General features: G+C 36.8%; 1 protein-coding gene across 1 annotated transcript in view; it reads right to left on the bottom strand.

Annotated features, from left to right (window-relative positions):
- Positions 1-901: 901 nt before the first annotated feature.
- PTGFR (prostaglandin F receptor) overlaps positions 902-23,813 on the bottom strand; it is a 37,288-nt gene continuing 14,376 nt past the window's right edge. Inside the window, exon 2 of the mRNA XM_069478114.1 lies at positions 902-1,192. Coding sequence (XP_069334215.1) covers positions 902-1,192 — 291 coding nt within the window. The remainder of the gene's footprint in view (positions 1,193-23,813) is intronic.

The raw sequence follows: 23,813 nt of genomic DNA, 5'->3' as shown, positions 1-23,813 counted from the left end.
GGTAAAACACCTTTTGCTAATGCTCTTTGCACCTACCACTGGGGTTTAGGTTCTGTTTGTCTGCATTACTCATGGTATAGCTACTTAGAAACTACTATAACTCAAGTTGCCTGTATAAGTAAGTGCTGAGATAGAGCCTTTGTTTCTCTAAAAGTTATTTATTATGTATCAGTGCACTAAAATTCTCAGAAGAAAAGGAAATTATTTGAAAACTGCAAATCTATGACTTAAAAAAAAACCTTCAAACCACAATTGACCTTCATAATAATAAATGCAAGCAGTCATATTTGTCAAATAAGAGAAGCCTGGATCCATTCTAAACAAGCTTGCAAGATCAGGCAACCTGTCAGCCAGACCTGGCATATGTGGAGACTGTTATAATAAATCACAGTGAATCCCAGATGTCATGACCATGCATTCATGTATTGACTGAGGCTACATAATGAGGCGTAAAAACAGACCAGATAGAAAAATGAGGGGGCTCCATTTCATTGAGCCTCGTCTATAAGGAATAGCTACAGAGCAGTAATCCCGAAATAGCCATTCCATGGTGCAGGTAGCATTAAATGATCTCTGGCATATAGGCCAAGCAAATACATTTGGCCTCAACAGATTTACTCAAAGCATGAATAACACAGATAAGCTCGAAAATGCTTTCAATTTGACTCCCATGACATTATTTCATTGCATCTACCTCCAGTTGACAAAAGCAAGTGAAAATGTACAATTATACTGTTAATTTAACAAATTTCAAAAGCTGAATCTGACCAAAGTACCCTCAAACCACATGCTGAGGTCTGAATTTTCCAGTTAGGCTATACGTATATATTATCTAATTAACTGAAATGTTGTCAAACATTTCTTAATTTTGTTCTAGCCCTACACTGACTTACTGTCCTATTTAACTAGGTGCTTGCTGATTTATTTTCTCTGCACCTGGTGACTCCGAAATAGCAGCAACCTTTAAGGAACTTTTAATGGAGCTAAGCTCCCAAATATGCAAGCTGATGACATGTACTCCACAACAGCGTCTGGCAAGCTTGTAGAGATTCTGAAGGACAGCCTTCCGCAGAAGAATATATACCCAGGGATCTAAGATTTGATTCCACGTTGCCATTCGGAGAGCAAAAAGTATTGTTTCACAAGTTTCCAGGGAATTATTTCCATTTATTCCAATGTTGGCCATTGTCACCTAGAAAGAAAAATTAAAAAAAAATTTAAAATAAATTTAAAAAACCAGGGAAATCAGTTGATACAGAACATTTTTTCAGTTCCATAGGTTTTTAATTTAACTATACTACACAAATGATATTATTTTGCAAAATACTGACAAAAAGAAATGAATGAGAGCAGAAACACTGATGCAAACACTTAAATCCTTTGAATTTGAATTAATATCAGAATTACAAAAATGATAACTTCTATGCTAAGTTAAACGTGCACAAATAGAATGACCCAAGGGAGAACAAACATTGATCTCAGTAACTGACTTTCTCATACATGTGGGAATAGTAAATTCAAAGCCAATGCACATTTTTATATTTTAATGAAAAATTAAGTATATGTAAGTAAATTATAGATAAGCTAACAAATAGTTTTTTAAATGAATTTAGAGCACCTGATATTAATTTGCACATGGCATGTGACATTGTTCTGGAATGTCACTTTTAGAATTTTGTTTGGTACCTACAATGATACCAATGTCTTCAACTTCATATTCCCTTTTTTGCATCTTTCACCCTAGCCTTAACTTGGCTAAAACATTCCAAAAAGTATGCAATGGAATTTTCTAATGGCTTTGAGGAAATCAGTTCCCCTCTACATTGTCATCCTGACGTAACAATAACGATGTGTATTTTGGTTTCACGTATCCATTTCCTGGCCACCCATGATTTTGAAGAGATCATTTTGTGTAATCAGTTCTATAAATGGCCCAAGCTACATGTTAGAAGTAGGCAAATGACTGCACACAGCTTTGACCTACAAACAGTTGCAGGACAAATAATGGGGCTTTGAAAACCTCTTGGATAAAAAAAAAAAGAAGAAGAAGAAGAAGAAAAATGAACAAAAGGTGAAACTGAACAATTAAGTGAAGCTTCTTGGACCACTGCACCACTAGGATTCCAGGATTAAGAGAGGATGTAACAAAGCCTAATAAAAGGAAAATCAAGACCATTATCAGAAAAAAATATCTTAATATGGCTTGATAACCAATGGTTGAAGGATAAATGTTCCTTATCAAAACCTTCGTTGTCTACACAACAAACTACAAACTCCTCAGCTGACTCCTTGATGCATCTGAAATCTACAGATCTAATCTCATCTTCCCTGCAAAGACCCTGTGATCCAACTGCTGTGAAGACCTCACCTGTCCCAGATGCACCATTCCCCTCTGAGCTTTAGCTTGCATAACTCCCTTTGTTTTGAATTCCCATCCCCCTTTTCTCTGCCTGACAAACTCCTGTCCATCCTTCACTCTCCATGTAAAAATGGGCGCCATGAAACCTTCCCCATCTTCACAGAGATGAATTAGCAGTTGCTCCCTCTTCTGTGTCCCCACAGCACCCTACTCATACCCAGTTACATCACTTACACTACATAATAATTATGCATTTGTCTGTGTATCTCTCTGTATATGAGCTTCTCTCAGTTTTCTTTTTATTTCTAATACCCAGTAAAAAGCTGACATTTAGGATGTACTCAGTGTTTGGTTATTTTTATTCACCAAGGTTATCATCACACACACGCACAACTAATCATCAGAGAAACACTTGACCATCCATCATAAGAGCCTAGTGTCTTTAATTGTTTCTAAATATTTTAATACAACAGCATCCACTAGTGAAGGTTTCCAGGGTGGTTTGTTGACACTTAAAATGAACAGGATCTTGTTCACGCAAATCCCCTGGGAAACGGTTCTTTCCCTCAGGGTTCATTTCCTGGGAAAATAAGGCATCAAACTGAAGCCCTAAATATAATGTAGCCAAATAATATAAAAATAAAAATAGCATTCCCTGCACAATAGCACCTGTGTCAGATACAGGATTAAGGAAATACGCCTATATGGGCCTAGCTCCTCTTAGAAGAAAGCAGGGCCAAAACCAGATTGGCAGTTGGATTGAGATATTTCCACTTTATTTTTCTTTACTCACCAAATATTTGTCAGTTATCTGCTGTGTGCCAAGCAAATGTGCTAGACACTGAGGATACAATGCTGAACAAAGCAGACACTGTGCCTGCCTTGTGGAATTTACAGTCTGTTTGCTAGAATTTTTGTTGCTGTTCAAGGATGAATGAATAGTTCTCTTGCCTCACGAGTATTAAATGCATGCATTTCCTATTTATGACTAGGTGTATTCCTAGGGATCTCCTAGCCCAGCCAAGACACTGCTCTATATAGATGGAAACAAACATGCTCAGTATAATTGCATGGAGCAGCTGGCCCTGTTTTAGAGATGTGTAAATTTAAAATGCCCGATTTACAGGGCACACACTTCTCTGATTCTCCTCTATCCCCTGCAAACAGTAATGTGGTCACCAGCTGTGAAAAGACATTGAGTTCTCTTCTGAGAGAGCCCAGTGCCCAGGCTTCTCTCCGTAACACCAGGGCAGCGCCCAGGCACTCAGAATCACTCTCTCCCGCCTTTAACCCCCAACCCCAGCCTTAAAACCAGGTTGCTCCACAGCCTGGCTTGAAAACAACGCTAATCATTTAGCCACCAATAAAGATGTGTGGAGACTATTTCTGTAAAAGAAATATCATTAGTATATTATTGATAATAAAGACATTGACAATAGTATATTATTGATAATTCAGGGCTACCTAAGTATCCAACAAAAGCTAAATTATGATATTTTCACATAATAATGGGAAAATATGCAAACACTAATGCTTGTAATTCACGGTTAACTTTTGAAAAACAAGTTAGCAAATTTTGATTGTGGGATCCAAATTAAAAAAAGAATAAGTGATTTTGTGCATAAAAAAGGCCTGGGGTGTATATCAATGTTTTCGCTGGTTAATTCTAAGCAGTAAAACTACAGAGGATTTCTATTTTCTCCTTTAATGTTGTCTCTAATTTACTAGTTTTTTTAGCTAGATCATGCATTGTTGCGTATGTGTGTATCTTTTTTCCCCTAGAAATCTGTGGAAAGATACCATTTTACTAAAGAATGAGAGCTAATGTGGAATATTTATGTACATGTGAGTGAGGCCGTACTGAAGGTACCACAGAATTAACTGGAAAACCGAATCCCTAGTAAGACCAGCAAGAGACTTACAGGAGCTGGGGTCAGAGTGAGAATGTCTGCAAGCCAGATCCACAAAAGCAGTCTGAAGTCATTTTCCCTGGACTCTGGTGACAGTCACTTCACACGCCTGGAGAGCAGTCTCCTCTGACTAGCCCACCTGAGCTTGCCTTCCAGGTAGTTGTGTTCAGATTCTCATCACACACACAGCCTTTCATCCAGTCTCCAGGAGTAGGGAATATATACTGTCTTCTAAAGGGAATATATATTGTTTTCTAAAATATCTTCCTTTGAACCTTGGCACATTACAGTTGTTCATCTTTGTTAATGACTAGAATTCTAATGGAGAAGTGAACAGGACCAAGTATTTGAATATTCTGTGGAAAAATTAATTAATTCACCTGATACCTTTACAGCATTCAACACTAAGAGAGAAACAGTGAGGTGAAAGAAGTGTATAGGAAGGAGAATCTATATTCATTGTCAGGTTGCAAAGAGCAAAATAAGTAGGTAATACAATAAAATCTCCACACTCCTTTAGGCCACATAAAACAATTATATTAACTGTTAAGGTCACCAAAATTAATGAACCTGCCAGGGTACTTTACTCATAGATAACAGAGCCCATGTTTCCTAAAGTTTTATTCTGGAAGTTTTATTCCATCATCCCCTGCCCTGTTGGCCAGAGCCAGGACTCCAGTGGCTGTTTATGATTAAAAGCAATGGTAAATTCAAGGATTATGCTTCTGTTCTTTTGAGTACTCATAGAAACAAATCAACACATCAGTGAATAGGTTTTGAGTGCTTACTATATCTAGGCATTGTGCTGGATGCTAGTGAAGCAGACATGAATATTTGGAGAAATCCTAACATATGACATATTGTCCTTATTCATCTAGTTCTTATTTCTGTCTCTGACACTAAAGTATCATATTCTTGAAAACATATATATATTTGATTGGTTCTGTGCTGTATCCCCAGCACCTGGCATGCAATAGGGCAGTATTTGCGGAATGAATGAAGTCTCTATGAGGAGAAAAACAAAAAGCAAATAGTTAGAAAGTTGGGTATGTGGTATAATAAAGCCAGGTAAAATGTGCCAAAGGCAGGTCTATTCACCATTACATGATCACAGAAGTAATCGTTAAAAAGTATAAGACTTGGCAATTTTTCTAATACATCAAAACTTCATATATTTAGACTTGACTAATTTTGAATGTATGGTGATTCTGCTGCAGTCTGTCCGAATTTCTCCTTGGCACTCCTTTTTAAAGGAAATTTAAATGAATACGTTATCAAAATCCCTTCTGGGGGAATATTCAACTTCTTTAAATACCAAACCACCTTCTAGAATTTTGTCAACATCTATTTTCATATGAGTAATATCTATAAAAATTACACATGGTTCTCATACAGTTACTGAAGCAGATACTTTCACATGTAGTTCATCTTACTCCAGGGAGCAGATCGTTCTTTTCCTACTTTCTGTCATCATGAAAGAAGACTGGTTTGGGGACAGTCTTTTGGGGGAATGAACATGTACACAGAAGTACAGTTTATTGACTTATAGGTTATTGCCCCTTCTAACGTTATCATGCAAAGAAAAATCTGTAAGTTTGGCACTTGAAAAACCACAGAAATAGGGGGCTGATTGTGATTACGTAATTACAATCCTGCATTACTGTATAATGAAAAAGTTTCATCAGGAGGCTTTCCCAAGGAATTATTCCATGAAGTCTCCATGTTCAGAGAAGTTTACTCTAGGTGTTAAGTGGGACAATAGCATCTGAAAAACTACGTGTAAATGATTAATTTTGAAATGTCACAGCACCTATGAGTATTTGCAAGTGATAGATTTCATTTTAATTTAACTTCAATGTCAACTTTGGAAAAGTCATATTCTATAAAACACTGAATTCATCTCAATTCAACAGCTTACTTTTAGAATTAAACACATATTTGGTGATTTAACTCTATAGATTTTACTCTTGAGTATAGAATATTTTATCTCTGCAATAGTGATTACAAGAAACTTCATAAGAAAAGGTCTTACTCTGTGCAACTCCAGAATAATATGCTTTAAAAAAAACTGCAAAATAATGAAATGTAGCGGCTCTGATAGGATACATCTTTTCAACTGTGAACTTTTCCATACCTACATTGTTGAATAGAGAAGGTAATAATATTTTAATTGTTTCTCATTGACTGAATACTCATTAAAATTAAGACAATTTTTGTACATGGTGAATGATTCAGAGATAAGTAAAACAAATATTACAACTGGGGTAAAAAAAGGACAAAAGCACTTGGTATTTCTTACCCCATAGCTCTGGAACAGCTATGAAATGCTACCCATCCCCACGGTATACAGCAGTGCTACAAAATACAAAAATTTGGACAGATTAATATTTTTCTGGTTGATTTGTTGGTAGAGGATTTCCCAGCAGCCCAATTGGCAGCACATTGCTGTCTCTGTCTGAAGACTTTCAGACTCACAAAGATATGAGAAAACAGGACACACTATAGGGATACTGCTCCCTTTGGAACGAGACAATCCCAAATCATAATACTGTGCTTTATGTGCATCCTCATTCCTTCATACCAGCTAAGGAAATGATGTGTAAAATGAACCATGGGAAAACTTTTAAACTGTACATAGAGAAGAAAATATGTGTGATACCTGAAAAATCAGAAAATTACTCTTTCTAAGGAAGTTTCATTTCTAGAATCCATACATTTTCCTTTGCTATTCTAGTGCCTTCTTCCAGACCTGCACTTTTTTTGAGGCTTAGTGGGAAAATTTATGGCAAAATCCTAAGAATAATTATTTGTGGTCCTCTATTGCTAGTCCTTACAAAATGATGTAATATCTTTTTATGACACTTTTAGTGGAAATAAAATATAGGTATTGATTCCAGAATACCAAATATTAGCAAAAATTAAAAATAAAGGTAGAAGGAATAAGTTCTAACGTTTGTTAGCAGAGTAGAGTAACTATAGTTAAGAGCAACCTGTTATATATTTCAAAATAGCTAGAAGAGATGACTTGAAATGTTTCCAACACATAGAAATAATAAATACTCAAGATGATGAAGCCCCTAAATACCGACTTGATCATTACACATTCTACACACATAACAAAATAACACATGTACTCCATAAACATGTAAAAATGTAATTTAATATGTATTAATAATTTTTTAAAAAATAAATATTTATATATTACATAGAGAGTCACATTTCATATCATTTAAAAAAATAGGAAATGCAAAATGAATACAATTGAAAGATATGCTCTACAGACCAGAGACTGTACTAGGTTATAATAAAAGTAAATTATTCATAACTGAATGAGAACAAATTATATACTTAAAAAATATCCATATTAAAACTGCAGAAGCTATCATAGAACTTAACTGCTATCAAAACACTGGCTAGCATGAGTCCACAAGAAGTGATCACTCCAGCATTTATGGGAGAGCTAGCCTTGGACCCTAAACATGGGAAAGGCAGAAACTCCTCTTTAAACCACAGCCACATGCTATACCACCTAGAAGTGAGAGAACAGTAAATAATGACTACAACTAGAACTGAGTATTTCTCCGGGCTAGGAAGGCTCTTTTTATACATGAAGTCAACTAACACTCACTACAACCCTCTGACATATGTATTCTTGTTATCTACATTTTACAGATAAGGAAACTATGGCTCAGCATGATAAGGAACCTGCCCGTGGTAAGTATAGGGGCCTGAATAAAAGCCTGTCCATAGCCTGTACTCTTAATTACTACACTGGACTCCCTAGGGGCCTGGCAGTTTGTTTGCTGAATCTTCTTATCAGACTTTGCTCGGGAGAGTAGAAAAGCTTTCTAAGGAATGGGAGACACTCAGAGGGGAACTTGCCTAGAGGAACAGAGACCTCACAGCAACCAGGCTTACGGAAGGAGGCCCTTGGAACCCGCAGCAGTGTCAAGAGAATGGCTTTTCCTGGCCCAGGCCCTGCCTCTGCTCTGGCCAATATCTCCACCCACACCAAGGCCATGGTGGGGAAGGAAGGAGAAAACAAAGCAGATTTGAAGCCCTGCCCTGGTTGTAAAAATGCCTGGAGAAGCTCTTCTCTTTCTCGCACCAGATCAACATAGATAGTTCCCTTTGCCCTGGAGACAGGCAGAGGATGATAAGGCAAGCGCAACCAAGCAAGGTTTAGGATTGACGTCTCCAAGGCAGAGGTGTCCGGGAAAGTCAGTTCAAATTTCTCTGCCCAAAGCTAGTCAGGATCTACAGTAAATGATTATGTGTTCATGTGATCACTACCACCATGACCAAAGTTCATGTGAGTAAAGCAGAAATGTAATTGAAGTGATTCTGAGAACAGAGGAAAACAAACTGTGCTTCATTTATTACGCACACACAAGATTGTCTACATAACTTCCCATGAGAAGACAGAATCACAAATCTTAGAGGATGCAGGAAAGTTTTATCCAGTCTTCCTCACCAAGCAGAAATTCCTTGCAACATTTAGTATCAGCTGTGAAAACCTTGACGCTACTCAGGAGAGAATCTGTTCCATTTGAACTTATGAGCTCTGTTGTCAGGGGCTAAAATCCTAGTTTTGTTCTCCAGAGAATCATGGAATAAGTCCACTTGCTAACTGTCAGCCTTTCACGTGCTTTAAAAATAACACATCTCTTACATTATTTCTCCATTTCTTCAACTGTCCTTCACGTATCATGGTTTGCAAACCCCTGAGTGTCTACCTTATACTCTAGTTATTCAATCTTCCTTTAAAAGAAATGCACTGGCCAGAAATAGACTTAACATTCTATATACAATACAATGAGTACAAAGTTCAGTGGAACATCATTTCCTGTGATTTGGACGAACTACTTCTAACTGTGCCTCCAGGATCATATTAGCTACTTTCTCCTTTGCACATTACCTTATGAATTGATCCTAGCTCACAGTACATTACAGGAAATTAGCCTCTTACCTATTAATTTCACTCTCAGTGAATATGTAGAGTAAGGAAACCTTCACTTTGCCCTGCTTATTTTTCAAATTATTTAAAGACTTCAATATATGGATATATAAATATTTATACCTAAATATGCAGAGTTACAGTCACATATCTGTATGGACTTCACTTGATGGTATAAACATCCAATTCTGGAGCCCCAAATGTCAAACTGGAGCCAACACCCATGCACATGCTGTTTGATCCACTTTCCTGATTCCTCTCAAATCTACGCCTTGCTTCCCCAACCCACTCTTGTTGAGTGTCTTATCCCTTAAAAACCAGACATTACATTAAGGCTCCTAAGTGGTTTTCCAGATCCTATTTATTTATTTCTTTTTCTTATTTTGACTTGTTTATTCTAGTTATCAAATATTTCATAAATGTCAAAAGCATCCCATTTTCCCTGTCCTTCCCTCATTAGAAATGACCTATCTAAATCCTGCCTTCCTTCCCATGTCATCTTCTCCAGGAAGCCTTCCCTAATCTCTCTGCAGCTCAGTAATCTCCCATTCTACACTCCCATCATGGTTGGCACCATTCCTTTAGCATTAATAGACACGATATCAGCATTGTTATGTAGATTATACTATAATGAGATAACGTCAGTATACGTATGATAGTCCCTCAATTATATTGTCAGTGTCTTGAGGGTAGGAACCATGTCCTTAACTTTCTCAAATCCTCCTCCTCTGCTTTGTACAAGATAAGTGGGAAGAGACTCCTGCAGTTGAGGCAGGAAATACAAGAAGAAACAGGCTGTTACGAGTACAAAAGTTAGGAGGCTTAGGCAGAAAGCAGGCCAGACAACCCCCAGTCCAGGGAATCAAGGATTTACGGTGAAAAACTAGAGAATAAAAAAGAAGCTTATATGAACTTTTGTCTCAAGGAATGCCTCAAGCCTTTGAGAACGTTAACCTCTAGTCTGCCCCAAAGTGCCTCTTTACTTAAGATTAAAGAACCTGGTAAAGTTAAAGTGTGTTTTAACTTTTCTAATTGTTTTTAAGGTGATAAACCATACATCTCCCCATAAGCCTTGGCTGTCCTTAAGGAAGGGTCACAACTGAGGACCACTGGGGTGAGTGAAGAAGAGAGACACAGATGCAGAGACACCCACCTGAGCTGGATCCAGAAGGGTGTGGGAGCTTGGGATGGGGACATTCAAGATGATACAACAGAGACGTCTCTGCCTTAGGGACTTTCTCTTGGTTAACGGACTTCTGCCATCCCTGCATCTTCTGCGTAATAGATTATTAGATTCAACCTTATTAAATCAAGCTCACTGACTCATCCACTAGTTTGATTTAACTTTAAAGAAGCTTTGGCCCACCTACTCCTGGCCATTGAATATTCCTGTTGGTATGGGACACCTCCAGCCACAGGAGCGGTGCAGGAAGACCAGGGCCATTGCAGCAGCTTAGGCACAGTAGGGATCATGGAACCCTTTACCTCAGCGTGTCTTCAAGGAAGAGGGGAAAGGGAAGGGAAAAGTCATGTTGGCATCCTATGTGTTTTAATTCACTTCGTCGTCACAAAACCCCTCGGGTAGTTGCTATTTTTCTGACATTGCCAATAAGAAAACCAAATCACAGAGACGTTAACTAGCCCACGCTCACACTGCTGGGAAGTGGCAGAGGCAAAATTAAAACCCAAGTCTATCTGGCTGCAAAGCCTTTGATTTTTCACCACACCATTCCCAGCAATGAGAACAGTGTGGCATGCTATATTTATGAACAAGATGTTAAAAAAGAAAACAGCTAACATTTATTGAGTACTTACCATGTTCCTGGCACTGTTTTAATACTTTACCTCTATTATCTCATTTAATCCTGTTAACACCTCTGGGAGAAGTATTAATAGTATTATCCCTCCTTGATGAAGAAGCTGAGGCACAGAGAGTTTAACTTGCCCAAGGTCACCCAACTAGAATGTGGTGGAGTCAAGATCCGAATAGTGGGAGATGGTGGGTAAGAATTCCTGTGCTGGCCTCCTTGGCACGGGTAGATCTTATTGTTAACTCTGTTTCTAGTTTTGTCTGCCTATGTCTAGTAGAACCACTATTGCTAGTGATTCTAGCACTCCAGCATCAGTATTTCCATTATACTTTTACTAGTGTATATACTTTTTAAAAATCAGGAACCTATGCTAATAAATGTTTTGGTCCAAATATCTTGTGCCCATAACACAGATATAACTGACAAGGGGCCGGGAATGGTGGCTAGCTCTCTGGGAGGCTGAGGTGGGAGGATCACTTGAGGTCAGGAGTTAGAGACCAGCCTGAATGAGAGCAAGACCCTGTCTCTCCTAAAAATAGAAAAAAATTAGCTGGGAGACTAAAAATAGAAAAAAAAAAAAAAAATAGTCCCAGCTACTTGGGAGGCTGAGGCAGGAGGATCGCTTGAGCCCAGGAGTTTGAGGTTGCTGTGAGCTAGGCTGACGCCACGGCACTCTAGCTCAGGTGACAGAGCAAGACTCTGTCTCAAAAAAAAAAAAAAAAAAAGATTTAACTGATAGGAAAATCAGCTCAGTTGAGAACCACATAACCGATGTGTCCAAGGATGCTTGCCAAAATAATGGAAGGGCAGAGGAGAACTATCTGTCCCAGAATGGAAAGGTAACTTTTAAAAAGCATTAACTAATAGATATAAGTGATAGGCAAAATGAAGCAATGCTCAGTATTTTTTTTTACTTCCTTTTTTCTACCTAACCCATAATGAGTGGCATGATTTTCATTTCAGTAGTTTCTTTTCTCTCATCCTCTAGATTGGTGTTAAGATGTCATTTTAGACCTTGTTTTTTTTTTTATCATTTTTTTAATCCAAACTTACATATTCACCAAATTGTTACCATTATTACATCGTTTCTGTTCTCTGGCAATGATGGAAATTTAAAAGATCAGTAGCCCAAAAGTTTGAAGTGGTAGAAGAAGAAAACGTGTATAAATCATATATGTTTGTATATATGCCGTGCCTTTTTCCAAAAAGAATTTGTGGCATTTTATTTTATGCTTTTAACATCACTGTAAAATTTGGCTCTTTCCAGCTATTATTATCAACATCAAACCCATAGTTAAGCTAAGAAAATTTATGCTCCAAATATCGGCAATGATAGATGCATAAGATGTTTTCATCCTAATCAAGAAAGATTTATCTAAAATATCATAAGAAAGTAATCATCAGCACATCTTCTGTGAGAAAATGAGAAAACAACTAGTCAGAAATTAACTGTAGCATTGGAGGTACACTGTTTCAGGAACAAAAGATTACTTTGTTTGACTGCTAGCAACATAGTTTTAATAGAAAAAGCCGATTGTACTAGTAAAGTATTTCAATAAACCACCCATCCTGAAACACGTTATGTTTTTCCAGACCGAAGTTTCCAACTGGCCCAGGTGGTTTATTATTACAGTAGTTTGGAAAGATTTTCCAAAGCATTTTCAAAGTTTTAGTACAATAATTTATTATTTTGTGAGAATTTTTAGTGAAATGAGTATTCCTTCAAAAATAAAGGATATACATAAATTTTAGCAACAACTCATCTTTGGAAAAGCCAACCTAAACCTACAGATAGAACACAAAGTTATGTAAAGACAAACAAATTGAGTCACACAGAGAACATAGCTAGGAACACATAGGAAGAGGCCAGGGCAGAATTAATAACCCATGTCTACTTAACTCTAAAGCATAATATGAGTATACTTAAAAATGAAATCAATCTATACTTCTGGTCAAGAAAAACTCAGCCCTTGGTGATTATCCAGTGGATTTAATTAAAAATAATTCAGTTTCATGGTGGTATTTGAATCAATCTGGTTATTTGGTCACAAAAATAAGACAACTTGACATTTTTTGTTTTTAGCTTTCTGAACGTACTTCTCTGGGGTTATACTTTTAATTTTTCTTCAGCAAACCTAAGTAGCAAGTTGAAATTCATCTTTCTTAGGTATAAGTCAATGTACACTAGGTAATAGGCTAATGGCTTAACTGTCTGATCATATTCACCTTCTCTCATGTAATTTTCAGCACTTTGAACACATGTCCTACCTCATGACCTAAAATGCTAGCCCCAAACTCAGTTCCAAGTTCTTTCCTCTACAAAACAATCTAGTGCTATGGCTATACCCCACATGATTTTCTCTTGACAATTTTCTATGTATTATTCATGCTTCACCCATTTCAGAAGCATGTGCCATGGCATGATTTTGAGGATGCAATTACAATGACATTTCCATATTCCATTAATCATTGCTTCCCTAAGACCTCAGAAAGGCTGTCATTTACTGGTGTATTTGCATAATAAGGATCATAAAAAAAAATCACAGTGAATCTTTTTGTTAGTTTAATAGACAATTAAGAGAGGCCATCAATCATTGCCTAAAAATCAAACAATTTTACCACAGTATGAAAATTTGCTGTCTTTATGCCATTTAAACTTTTAAATTAAGATTCCTATAGCTTTTTAAAATCACAAACATCCAACTTTTAAATAAAAACAAATTTTAGCTTGAGCTGATGTTCTTTCCGAAAAAAATACTAATCACTGTATTTGTGACTAATAGTCTTTTTTGAAGCATTTTATCTCACCTAAAAATTCATAGTTGGTGATTTGAATTATGTCTGTTGCCATTGTGGCTGAAGTCTATGGCTTGTGGTAAAGCATAAAGAGAAAACCTTGAGAATCTGTCAAAGTGGTCTACTAGAAAGGAAAATTCAGCCATGCTAACCATAACGTATCCTTCATAATGCCTACCAGGCCCAGACAGATCTGCTTTCTATGAAACAGATTATGGATAAGTCACAGTTAGTTCTACAGTGAGCACAGGAGCATTCTGTCCCTTTTAATGAGTGACTGCAGCCCATGTATGAAATGTCTTCTTGATTCACTATTGGCCCAAACCTTTGCTTCACCAAGGCACCTCTTTCCCATTACTCTCACTGGTCACAGTCTCTGTCTTCCTTGCCGTGATACTGATTAAAGATTGCTTACTGCCTCACTTATAACTTGCTAAACAGTGATATGCATGGTTCTCTTCTTTTCTTTTCTTTTTTTTTTTTTTTTTTGGTCCAGTCTTGAGAAGCTATATTATAGAGCACAAAGAAAAATGCTGGTGACGTGGCTTTATTCCAATAAAATCACTGGTGTTCTTGCCCTGCCCCTGGATGTTTGGGAAGATCGACAGGCAAAACTGTTAGGGACCCCGTATGTTTGTGGCTATGGTGTTAGAACTGTACAGATTCTCTCTACTCTGTCAGTTTACACCTCACATTTCAATTGTTCCCTGCTGACCAATGACACCAAACACAGAGCAAAAGGCAAGTGCACTAGAACGTGCCCAGTAGGATCCAGTCATCTCATTTAAGACTGTCTCTTAAAATACATCGTATCTCAGCTCTCAGTGTGGTGTTGAGCTTGAAGCTGCAGCAATCCTACACTTCACAGCCTCTAGAAAAAAATATTGGTTTGTCTTCAATTTTCTATCTCTGAATAAGACACCACTTTGGAACAAAGATCTAGCAATAATATTTTAGTTCCAGTGAATAGCTTAAATTGTACATAATTCTTGCAGTATGGGGCAGGACCTGTTGTGTGTATGTGTGAGTGTGTGTGTCTGTTTGGGGTTTTAAAGGCATATTGTTGATCTAGTATAAGGACTCAATAACAGACCAAAATCAACTACAGTTCTCCTCAGTATAATCATTACATAAAGAATTATTATTTAAGAATAGTACTAATTCCAGAAGACTGCTTCCAGTTGGAACAGTTTCTAAGATTTCAAAACAACAAACGAAATATTCTGATACTATGTTTAAGTCCTACTGTATAATAAAAAAAAAAACAAAATTAGCTGGCCATCATCCCTGGTTCCTGAAAGGGAGCCTCTGACCCCTCAGAATTTCCTAAGTGATAAGAGTATCTTTATTATTCATGACGGACACCTTGGACCATATCTGAGTTTATGCTAATAAGTTGACTCAGGGTGGACTCTAGATAATTTCAGGATGGGAGCTGGCCTTACTGGAAAGACTAACCCTATGATTAGAGATTTGGGGCTTTGAACCACATGGTATTGGTCTGTCCTACAGAGTGAATTCAATGCCATGGTCAATGATTCAATCAATTAGGCCTAGGTAATGAAACCCAATTAAAAACTCTGGACACCTAAGGCTCAGGTGTACTTCTCTGGTTGGTGATGCACATTGATGTGATGGGAGGGGAAAACATCCTAAGGACATGGAACGTTGGTGTTTGGGATGCTCCCAGACCTCATCATATAGATCTCTTCTTTTGGCTGGTCCTAACTTATGTCCTTTACAATAAAATTGTAACTGTAAGTATAATACCTTTCTGCATCCTACAAGTCATTCTAGTGAATCATCAAACCTGAGGAAGTAGTGGGAACCCCTGAATTTGTAGCCAATTTTTAGAAGAGCAGGTGGCCTGGGAATCCCCAAACTTAGAGCTGGTGTCTGAAGTTAGAGGAGACTTGTGGGGGACTGTGCCCTTAACCTGTGAAATTTGAACCAACTCCAAATAGCGTCAGAGTTGCACTGCAGGTCCCTGGTACATCTTTTAGCACGGCAGCACCACAAAGGTTAAGCAAGGGTGGAGGTACTACAACAGCCCTGGACTGCTTCAATTTACGCATCCTGATATTCATCTCTCACGTTGGAATTGGGGACTGGGCTACCCTTTTCATACCATTAAGAAGCAGTTGGAAGATATATGTGAACTTTTGATTAAGCCAAAGTGGCTATCTTAGGTCAAATATACTAATAGTATAAAAAAAAAAATTCTTGCATTTGCCAAAGTGTAGGGTTTTACATGAAGTTTTTACCTACTTCCCTCCAATTGGCATAAGACAAAGATTTTATTGTGGAAAAGTATAAAAGGTTAGACCTGGAAAGACCTGAAAAAGCCACATAATCTAATTTTTTTATTTCACAGGAGAGAAAATAACTGAAGCAAGGGAGACAGGCGATTTCCACAAGATAATAGTGTCAGAGCTAAGACTATATAAAATCTACAAGGTCGAAAATCACATTGTAATTCACAAGCTCCTTTACATAGGACATGGTTTCTTCCCGCAAGGCAACTCTGCTCTTACCTTGAACTCAGCCTTGTTCAGATCCTGAGCAGAGAACCTAGTTGAATGCACCCAGACTTCTGTCCTACAGAACTGTGAGATAATAAAATGGGCACTGTTTCACACTGCTAAGTTTGTAGGAATCTGTTCCACAGCAATAGAAAACTAATACAGTACTTATGAGTGACTTAAAATTAGGAAACAGTGAAATTTATACAGTACATCAAAAACCTACAAGAGAGTCATTACACTTAATGGAGAAAGTAAAAATGTATTTTAAAATATGGAACAAGGATGCCCATTATTATTACCATTGTTTAACATAGCATCATAATTATTTTCCAATGCTATAAAAAAAACAAAGCATAAAAACTAGAAGAGATAAACTTTTGCTAGCTAGAGAAACAAACTCAATAAACAATTGCAACCAATGAGTTCAGCATGTTGCTGAATATATGATCAACTTAGAAAAATCAAAAACATTTCTCTAAACAAATAATACTAACTATAGAATACACTAAAAAATACTATTTAAAATATCAAAGAACTTATAAATTATCTTGGAATTTTCTTAAGAAATAAAGAAGACTATTAAGGGCATGTAAATTTTTAATTTCTATTTCAACTTATATATAATGAACATATATTACCTTGTTAGTAAAAATATATTCTACCAATGGTCATATGCAAAACATTTAGGACATTGACACCAATTAATCAGAATGGCACGGGCCATAAACAAGTAGTTCGGCCATATAGGTATATGCCAGCTGAGCAAGAGCCTTGAACCTTATCATTGTTAAGTGATCATTATATTTCTCTCCTGGAAAGAGCTGGGAAGGGCAAACTTTAGCCTTCCACTTTCTTCATGAAGAACTTCTTTCAATAACTTTTCCTATAGTCAGGGAAAATGGAACAGAGCACAATTAAACCAACAAGGCAAGATGGCTTACTTAAAACATTGCAAAAAGCAAAAATCACAGCTGTTACAGAAAGAAGAAGACTGTGTCCATACAGCTAGTGAATAGAAAACTAAGAAAGAGGAACTAGTCCGTGTGGCCTGCATCTGACCAGCAGGCGGTCCATCCTATCCTGCCTGATGGGACAAGGTAAAAAGTATAGCTCAGATTGCTTCTCCCTGCATGAACTCAGAGTTTTTCCAAGAATACAAATGCTGGGGAACTCACCATTACCTATCATCAAATTATGAAATGACAAGGTTAAAAATCTATTACAGAACTTGATTCTCAGACCCCCAATAGTTAATGAAAAGGTAGCAATTAAAGCATATCAACGTACTTAAATAAGTACCTTGACAAAGTCTGCCAGAGTGGTAGGTAAATTTAACATGAAAAGCAGCATAAGAGGTCAAATTATTTTTGCTTTATGAACATATTCAAGATAGGCAGTGGAGACACCTTTTGTATACTTTAACCATGATCAATGCCAAACTGAATGCAAACCATTGCTAAGTTGCACTAATGAGTCACTCAAATCACTAAGAAAGGCCTAAGTAATCCCAGGTAGGTCTGAAAATGACCACCAAAGGCCGTCCTCCTGCCCTTAGGAGATCATCAGCAAAAGCTCAGGAAAATATTTTTTCACTACCGTAAAACTGCAGCTCCAGTTTCACCAGTCTCTTTCCAATATACAAATTCTCTTATTTTTTCCATCAAGCTACCAAGTTTTGTGGTATTATTTGCAATACCAGAAAGCCAAGCCCTTCCTCTGTGGTTATATGGAAGACATTGTATTTTTAAGATGTTCTGCAAATAATACCACAAAAATGGCCTCACTTAAAAGAACATGACTTTTTTCACAAATAAATGAGAGGAGATAAATATATGTGATCAACAAGAAAAGAGGCTTTGTATTCAGATAAGCTGTTTAATAAAGAAGGTGGGCTGACCTACCTTTCAGATTTTTCTGGTTGGGTTAAACACTGAAAGATACGAGATCGAACATCCTCTAACCTTGAACTGCAGAAGTCCAAAATCCCAAAAAATAATGGTGTCTGGTTGGCATCGTAGAGAAGAATTGACCTTATTAAACACATTCATATTAAGAAGCACATCATGAAAAGAAAGCAGGTGGTATAAACCTAAAATGGCATTTATTACAAGTTTATGGAAAAGAAATCAGTGTGAGGAAAAGATGAGGTAATTTAACCCAAGGAAGAAAAGAAAAAAAGAAAATTTATAAATCAAAAATTAAATCAAAAGACAAGAACTGCATTTGTAGAAGAGGACCCACTCTCATAATCGGTAGGTAAGAACCTGCTCCAATGTACCCAAAGACCACCAGAGACTACAATGTACCTGAACTCAAAGGGGCTTTTGGTCAAGAACTCTCTTCCCTTAGTCTTTGGCATAATTAAACACAGATGAAGTTTCTTAGCAAGGTTTTTCTTGGAAGGCCATGGGCACTTGTTCATAGGGTTCTTTTATAACAGAGCCGGTTCTGTTCATGCCTCCCCAAATAAACTACAAATTCCTTTGGGGTTAGGATCCCGTTTTAATCATGTTTATATACCCATGTAGCATATGTGTAAGCACTCAATGAATATTTTCATTTATTACCACTGAATTTTACTAGAGTACCAAATGGGATCATGGCGGTAACTAATAATAACTACCAGGCAGCATCTTTTACCAGATGCTTACCGGACATCATGTGAAAACTCATGTTACCTGATTAAGGCAGCGATATGGTCAGTATTGATGTCTATATTTTACAGAGCTTAAAACTGAAGTTCAGAAAGATCCTTAATAATTTGCCAAAGGACATGTGGCTAGTATGTTCAAACTCGGGTAGTGAGAAATTTCTGCACACTACAATAGGCTCTACAAACTTATCCAATTTTAAGTAGAGGTTCAAATATAGACTAAGGAGATTGGTGTTTTACTCTCATACACATAGTTTCAGTATAGTTGTATGTTGCGGAGTCACCATGGATGAAGATGCTCATTGATGCAGACAACATAAATCAGGATACCTTGGCATATAGTAGGTGCCTGATAAATATTTGGCAGGTGTATGCAGAACCAAAGTAGGAAACCCAATCAGTTTCCCAAGTCAAAGCATCCTATTCAACCAGGAATAAACGCTGATCCTTTCTTCCCAATAACAGAAGTTGGAGTATAGTTAAACCCTTTGATTCAGAAAGCACAGCTTCTTCTCAAGTCAGAATTTTCTGAGGCAATTTACAATAGAGTGATCTCTCTTTGTCTCCCCAGAAAGATTAACTTCCGCAGGGTACTCAATTTTTCAAAATATTTTAAGTCCTGTAGAAAAGGCACTGCAAAATAAAATGATACGCACTGTTCATGTTTCACACAGTCTAAAAACAATAGGAGATGTGGTGTTAAAATCAAAGGTGAAAAAAATTTTTTTTTTTTTATTGTAGAATCAAACCCTAACGAAACCCCAAACAAAAGATGTCTAAACTCCTAGCCCATGGTCTATCTGACACGTAATATATGCTTCTCCTATAAATTTATGTACATGTATATCTTTCATACTGTAATTACAAAAGCAATAATGGCTAAATATTCCTCTTTTATATTCAAATAATTATTAGGGCACTTCAAAGCTCATTTCTCTAAGGTCAAGAAGCCATTGGTAACTAAAACAGAGTTTACTAATTTTTGTGTGTGTAAATTTGTACAAAACCAAAAAATTAATAACAAAGAGTAATAAAGAGAGCCAAATAACTTCATCTCAAATAGAAGAAAAATGCAGATACACTCAAGCAAATGAATGCCTCTCACAATATTCTTTGCTAAATCAGCAGAGAAGTCATGAGATTATAACTAAGTATGTTTCTATTGAAATTTTAGCTGCAAAATATAATTGTATTTTAGGCCATAAGGAAAATTATTTTGAAAGTATTTTCTTTGTTACTCACAAGCTAATCTTTAATAGTACTTTATTATTTGCTTGACTTTCCAATATAAATTGTAGAAAAGTAATCTATTTGTTACTTACGCATGGAATGAAATGTCCAGCAAAAAAACCTTCTCCTGTATCTTGCTCCATTATAATCCATTCTCTATGCAGAAGTCAAAGTGGTCTTTTTAAATCATGCATCATATCATATCTTTTCTTTGTTAAGAAACCCTCCAATAGCTTCCAAACAAATTTTCAGCCAAACTTATCATGGCTTACAAAGTCCTAGATCATCAGACCCCTACTACTGTCTTCTGTATCCTCAAATCCTACTACCTTGCTCCTGTTAATAACCGTTGCTTTGTCCCTCATTACAAGAATCTCATTCCCACCATCAGGTTTTTATGCTGGCTTTTCCCTCTGTCCAGCCACCCTGCCCCAGTGTCTTCCCATGCTGGCTCAGCTCATCGTGAGGACATCCTTGACCATTCAGTCTAAAGTAGTCCCAGTTCCCACTCACAGTCACAGCACCTACTGCTCTTTGAAATCATCCTGTTAATTGACTTGACTTATTATCTATCCTTCTCCAAACCACCCTAACCCCTGCAATCATCACCTTCAGAAGAATGCAGCCTCCATGAGAGAAGGAATATTGCCTGTCTTGTCCAGTACCATAGCTCCAGAACCTAGAACAGTATCCGACTCATGGAAGGTACTGAGAAATACTGAATAATTGAATGAGTATTTCTAAGCATATTGTATTTGTGGATATGTTTTAATCTCCTTTTTATAGTGAATTCTTACTAAGGCCATTTATCTTTGACTCCTTAAAAATCAAGAACTATGGTATCCTCCAGTTGCAAATATGCCCGGATATGACTGCAAACAGTAGTGACTAGATAGCAAAAACGTCAGATTTTGCAAGACACTTGGGATAAACAGGCTGTTCAGTGAGAAATGAAATTTTCCAAATAAAAGTTTGCTTTGTTGTAACCAAAATTCTGAACCTGGCCCCTCATGGCACCCTCTGGTTTTAATCAAAGCATGATTGGTCCCCGCCCAATGCTCATGGATGACTTCATTCCCCAGGATGGGGCTTCATCCTTTCAGTGGCAGAAGAGAAGAGAAAAAACACTTCTCAAAGGGTAAAAAAAAAAAAAAAAATCTGTACAAAATCTAGGTTATTGTTAATACTCGATGCCTACTAACAAAGCTGCCATTTTAAAAATTTGGAATTTTAAATTTACTCAGATAAATTAGGATTAATTTAGATTGGGAGCAGGGGAAGGCAGGAGACTAAGGGCATTGTCAATGCTCTGAAAGGAAGAAGAGAAACAAAAATTATTTTTAAAAAAAAATCATCGGAGGCATCCTTTGAGCAAATTTGCTCAAAGATTACTGTCTATCAGGCTTCTGTCAGAATAATAACAGAATGCAAAAATAATCCTCCTTTTAATCATGTAATATCTTCCTCCACAAATCATAGCCAACTTAATATCTTTGAGTTTCCTTCATGTCATAGCTCTTCCCTATGAATCTTGATTTAAATCTGAAGACCTTTTAATTTTAACTAAAATTTCAGATATATGATTAATAATGTTGTGCAACCATTCATGATGCTAAATACAGGCCATGTCAAGTTTAATATGATTTAACCTTTGGGCAAACCCTCTGAACATGCATATTCATAAATGTTTTCCATGTCTGAGGAATTCTACAGTGGAAAATGTAATGAAGATTCAATGGTTAACATCTGTAAAGCACTTAGAGCCTGTCTGGCACATAGTAGGAGCTATATAGGTGGTTTTTTAATTGATTAATTCTTACACTACAAAACAAAATTTCTAAACAAGAACTTTAAATTTAGTTATACTTACATTTCAAAAAACTTTACTATTTTTTTCAAAAATAACATTTTAAAAATAAAATCCTTACGTGACATTCATATGTACTTAATGGCCACAGCTATAAGGATGTTGTTTTATCCACTAATTTCATATGTGATGAAAGGATTCTAAAGGGTGAGCTGCATTTTCCTTGATCCTTTCCAAGCAGTGTACAAAGCACCACAGGAAAGAGAGTGGAAACATATGACATTAACTTTTTCACTAAGGAGCTTCCTATCCACTTGAGAGATTAAACAGTCACAAAACAAACATCACAAATTCTAGTATTATATAGAATTAGACACTATATTTTATCCATAAAAATAGAGATAAATTTAAGATAGAATAATCAGAGCAAGTTTCATGGAGAATATTGCATGTGTAAATAAAAACAAGTCAAGAATTTCAGAATTGTAATTCCCTTAATAAAAAAAAATCAGATTTTAATCAGTGTAATGTGCTATAGTAACATATTCTTCTTAGAGAGTTGATTTTTAGCCACTAGCCACATATACATATGACTCCACTTCATGTTAAGCCTTGAAATTTGGGCATTTTATTTATGGAACTTTGGATTTTCTAATTTAGGGGGAAATGTTTAGTTACTTACCCAGCAATTACATGAGTGCTCTGATTTTAATTATAAAAGCATTATTTAATAAACTGTATCTACCTTTCTTAAAGTCATGATAGCATGTTAATTCCCCTTCCTTCTTCAGACTGGGTGGAATAGGTCTGTCACTGAGAAGGGAAGCCTAAAGCTAGGTTTTTCCCTCTACCCACCCTAAAGAAGCCTCCTGACTGTTTCCCGCAGATTACCATGGCCTTCAGTGGACAGGAAAAGGAGATTAATTCCAAAAGGGAGAATTTCATCCTTCAAGCTGAAAGATTTGGAAAGTGCTTCTGGGGGGCAGGAGGTAGCAGAGAAATTCCTCAGCACTTACTGCGTCCTATTCCTTTGCTCAGTACCTGAATGCACAGGACATTAGTCAGATACATCAGTGTGATGCATGATTTTTAATTGATTGCTGCTTGTCTCTTTATACTGTTTAGCAGATAAACATCCTCTGGGTGAGTTGACCTGATTTGAATTTGAGTCTTTAGCAGCCATATAAAACAAACCAAAAGTCCAAGAGAAACGTGGTACCAATGCTGTGGTTATACCTTAACGTCAATACTCCAGGGAGGCATTTGAGACAAGGCCGTTGATAATAGGTGAAACAGGTCATTCATTCATCTTTACAGTCAAACATAAGATGTGTTGCTAAATAGACCACGTGGAAACCCAAATCGATCTAATACTATCTAAATAAGAAGACTGGCTTTTCTATTATGACCATTTAGCTTACATAGACAACCTAAAGTGAACAATTAGGAGAAGGTTAATAGCACACAATGAAAATTACTCCTACACAGACTGCTATTTTCTCCACCATCCAGGAAAGCTAGATTTCCGTCACAAAATATGTATATAACATTACAGAAGCACACAAAGATTAAAATGCATCAGAAACTAATTCTCTGTTCACCTCAATGAATACATGAATAATGAGAGAGATATCAGTTGCTACTTTTTTGTTGCAATTTGAAAATAAGTCTTTATACTAGGAAATGAGAAATAAGAAGGGCTTCATATTGTTCTTTCTGTATGCAATTCTAGCCCAGCTTTTCCCCATAGATGCACTTACAACTT

The sequence above is a fragment of the Eulemur rufifrons genome, chromosome 8 (assembly GCF_041146395.1).
Source record: "Eulemur rufifrons isolate Redbay chromosome 8, OSU_ERuf_1, whole genome shotgun sequence".
NCBI lineage: Eukaryota > Metazoa > Chordata > Mammalia > Primates > Lemuridae > Eulemur > Eulemur rufifrons.
The sequence above is the reverse complement of the archived record's forward strand: the minus strand, read 5'-3'. Positions and strand labels throughout refer to the sequence as shown.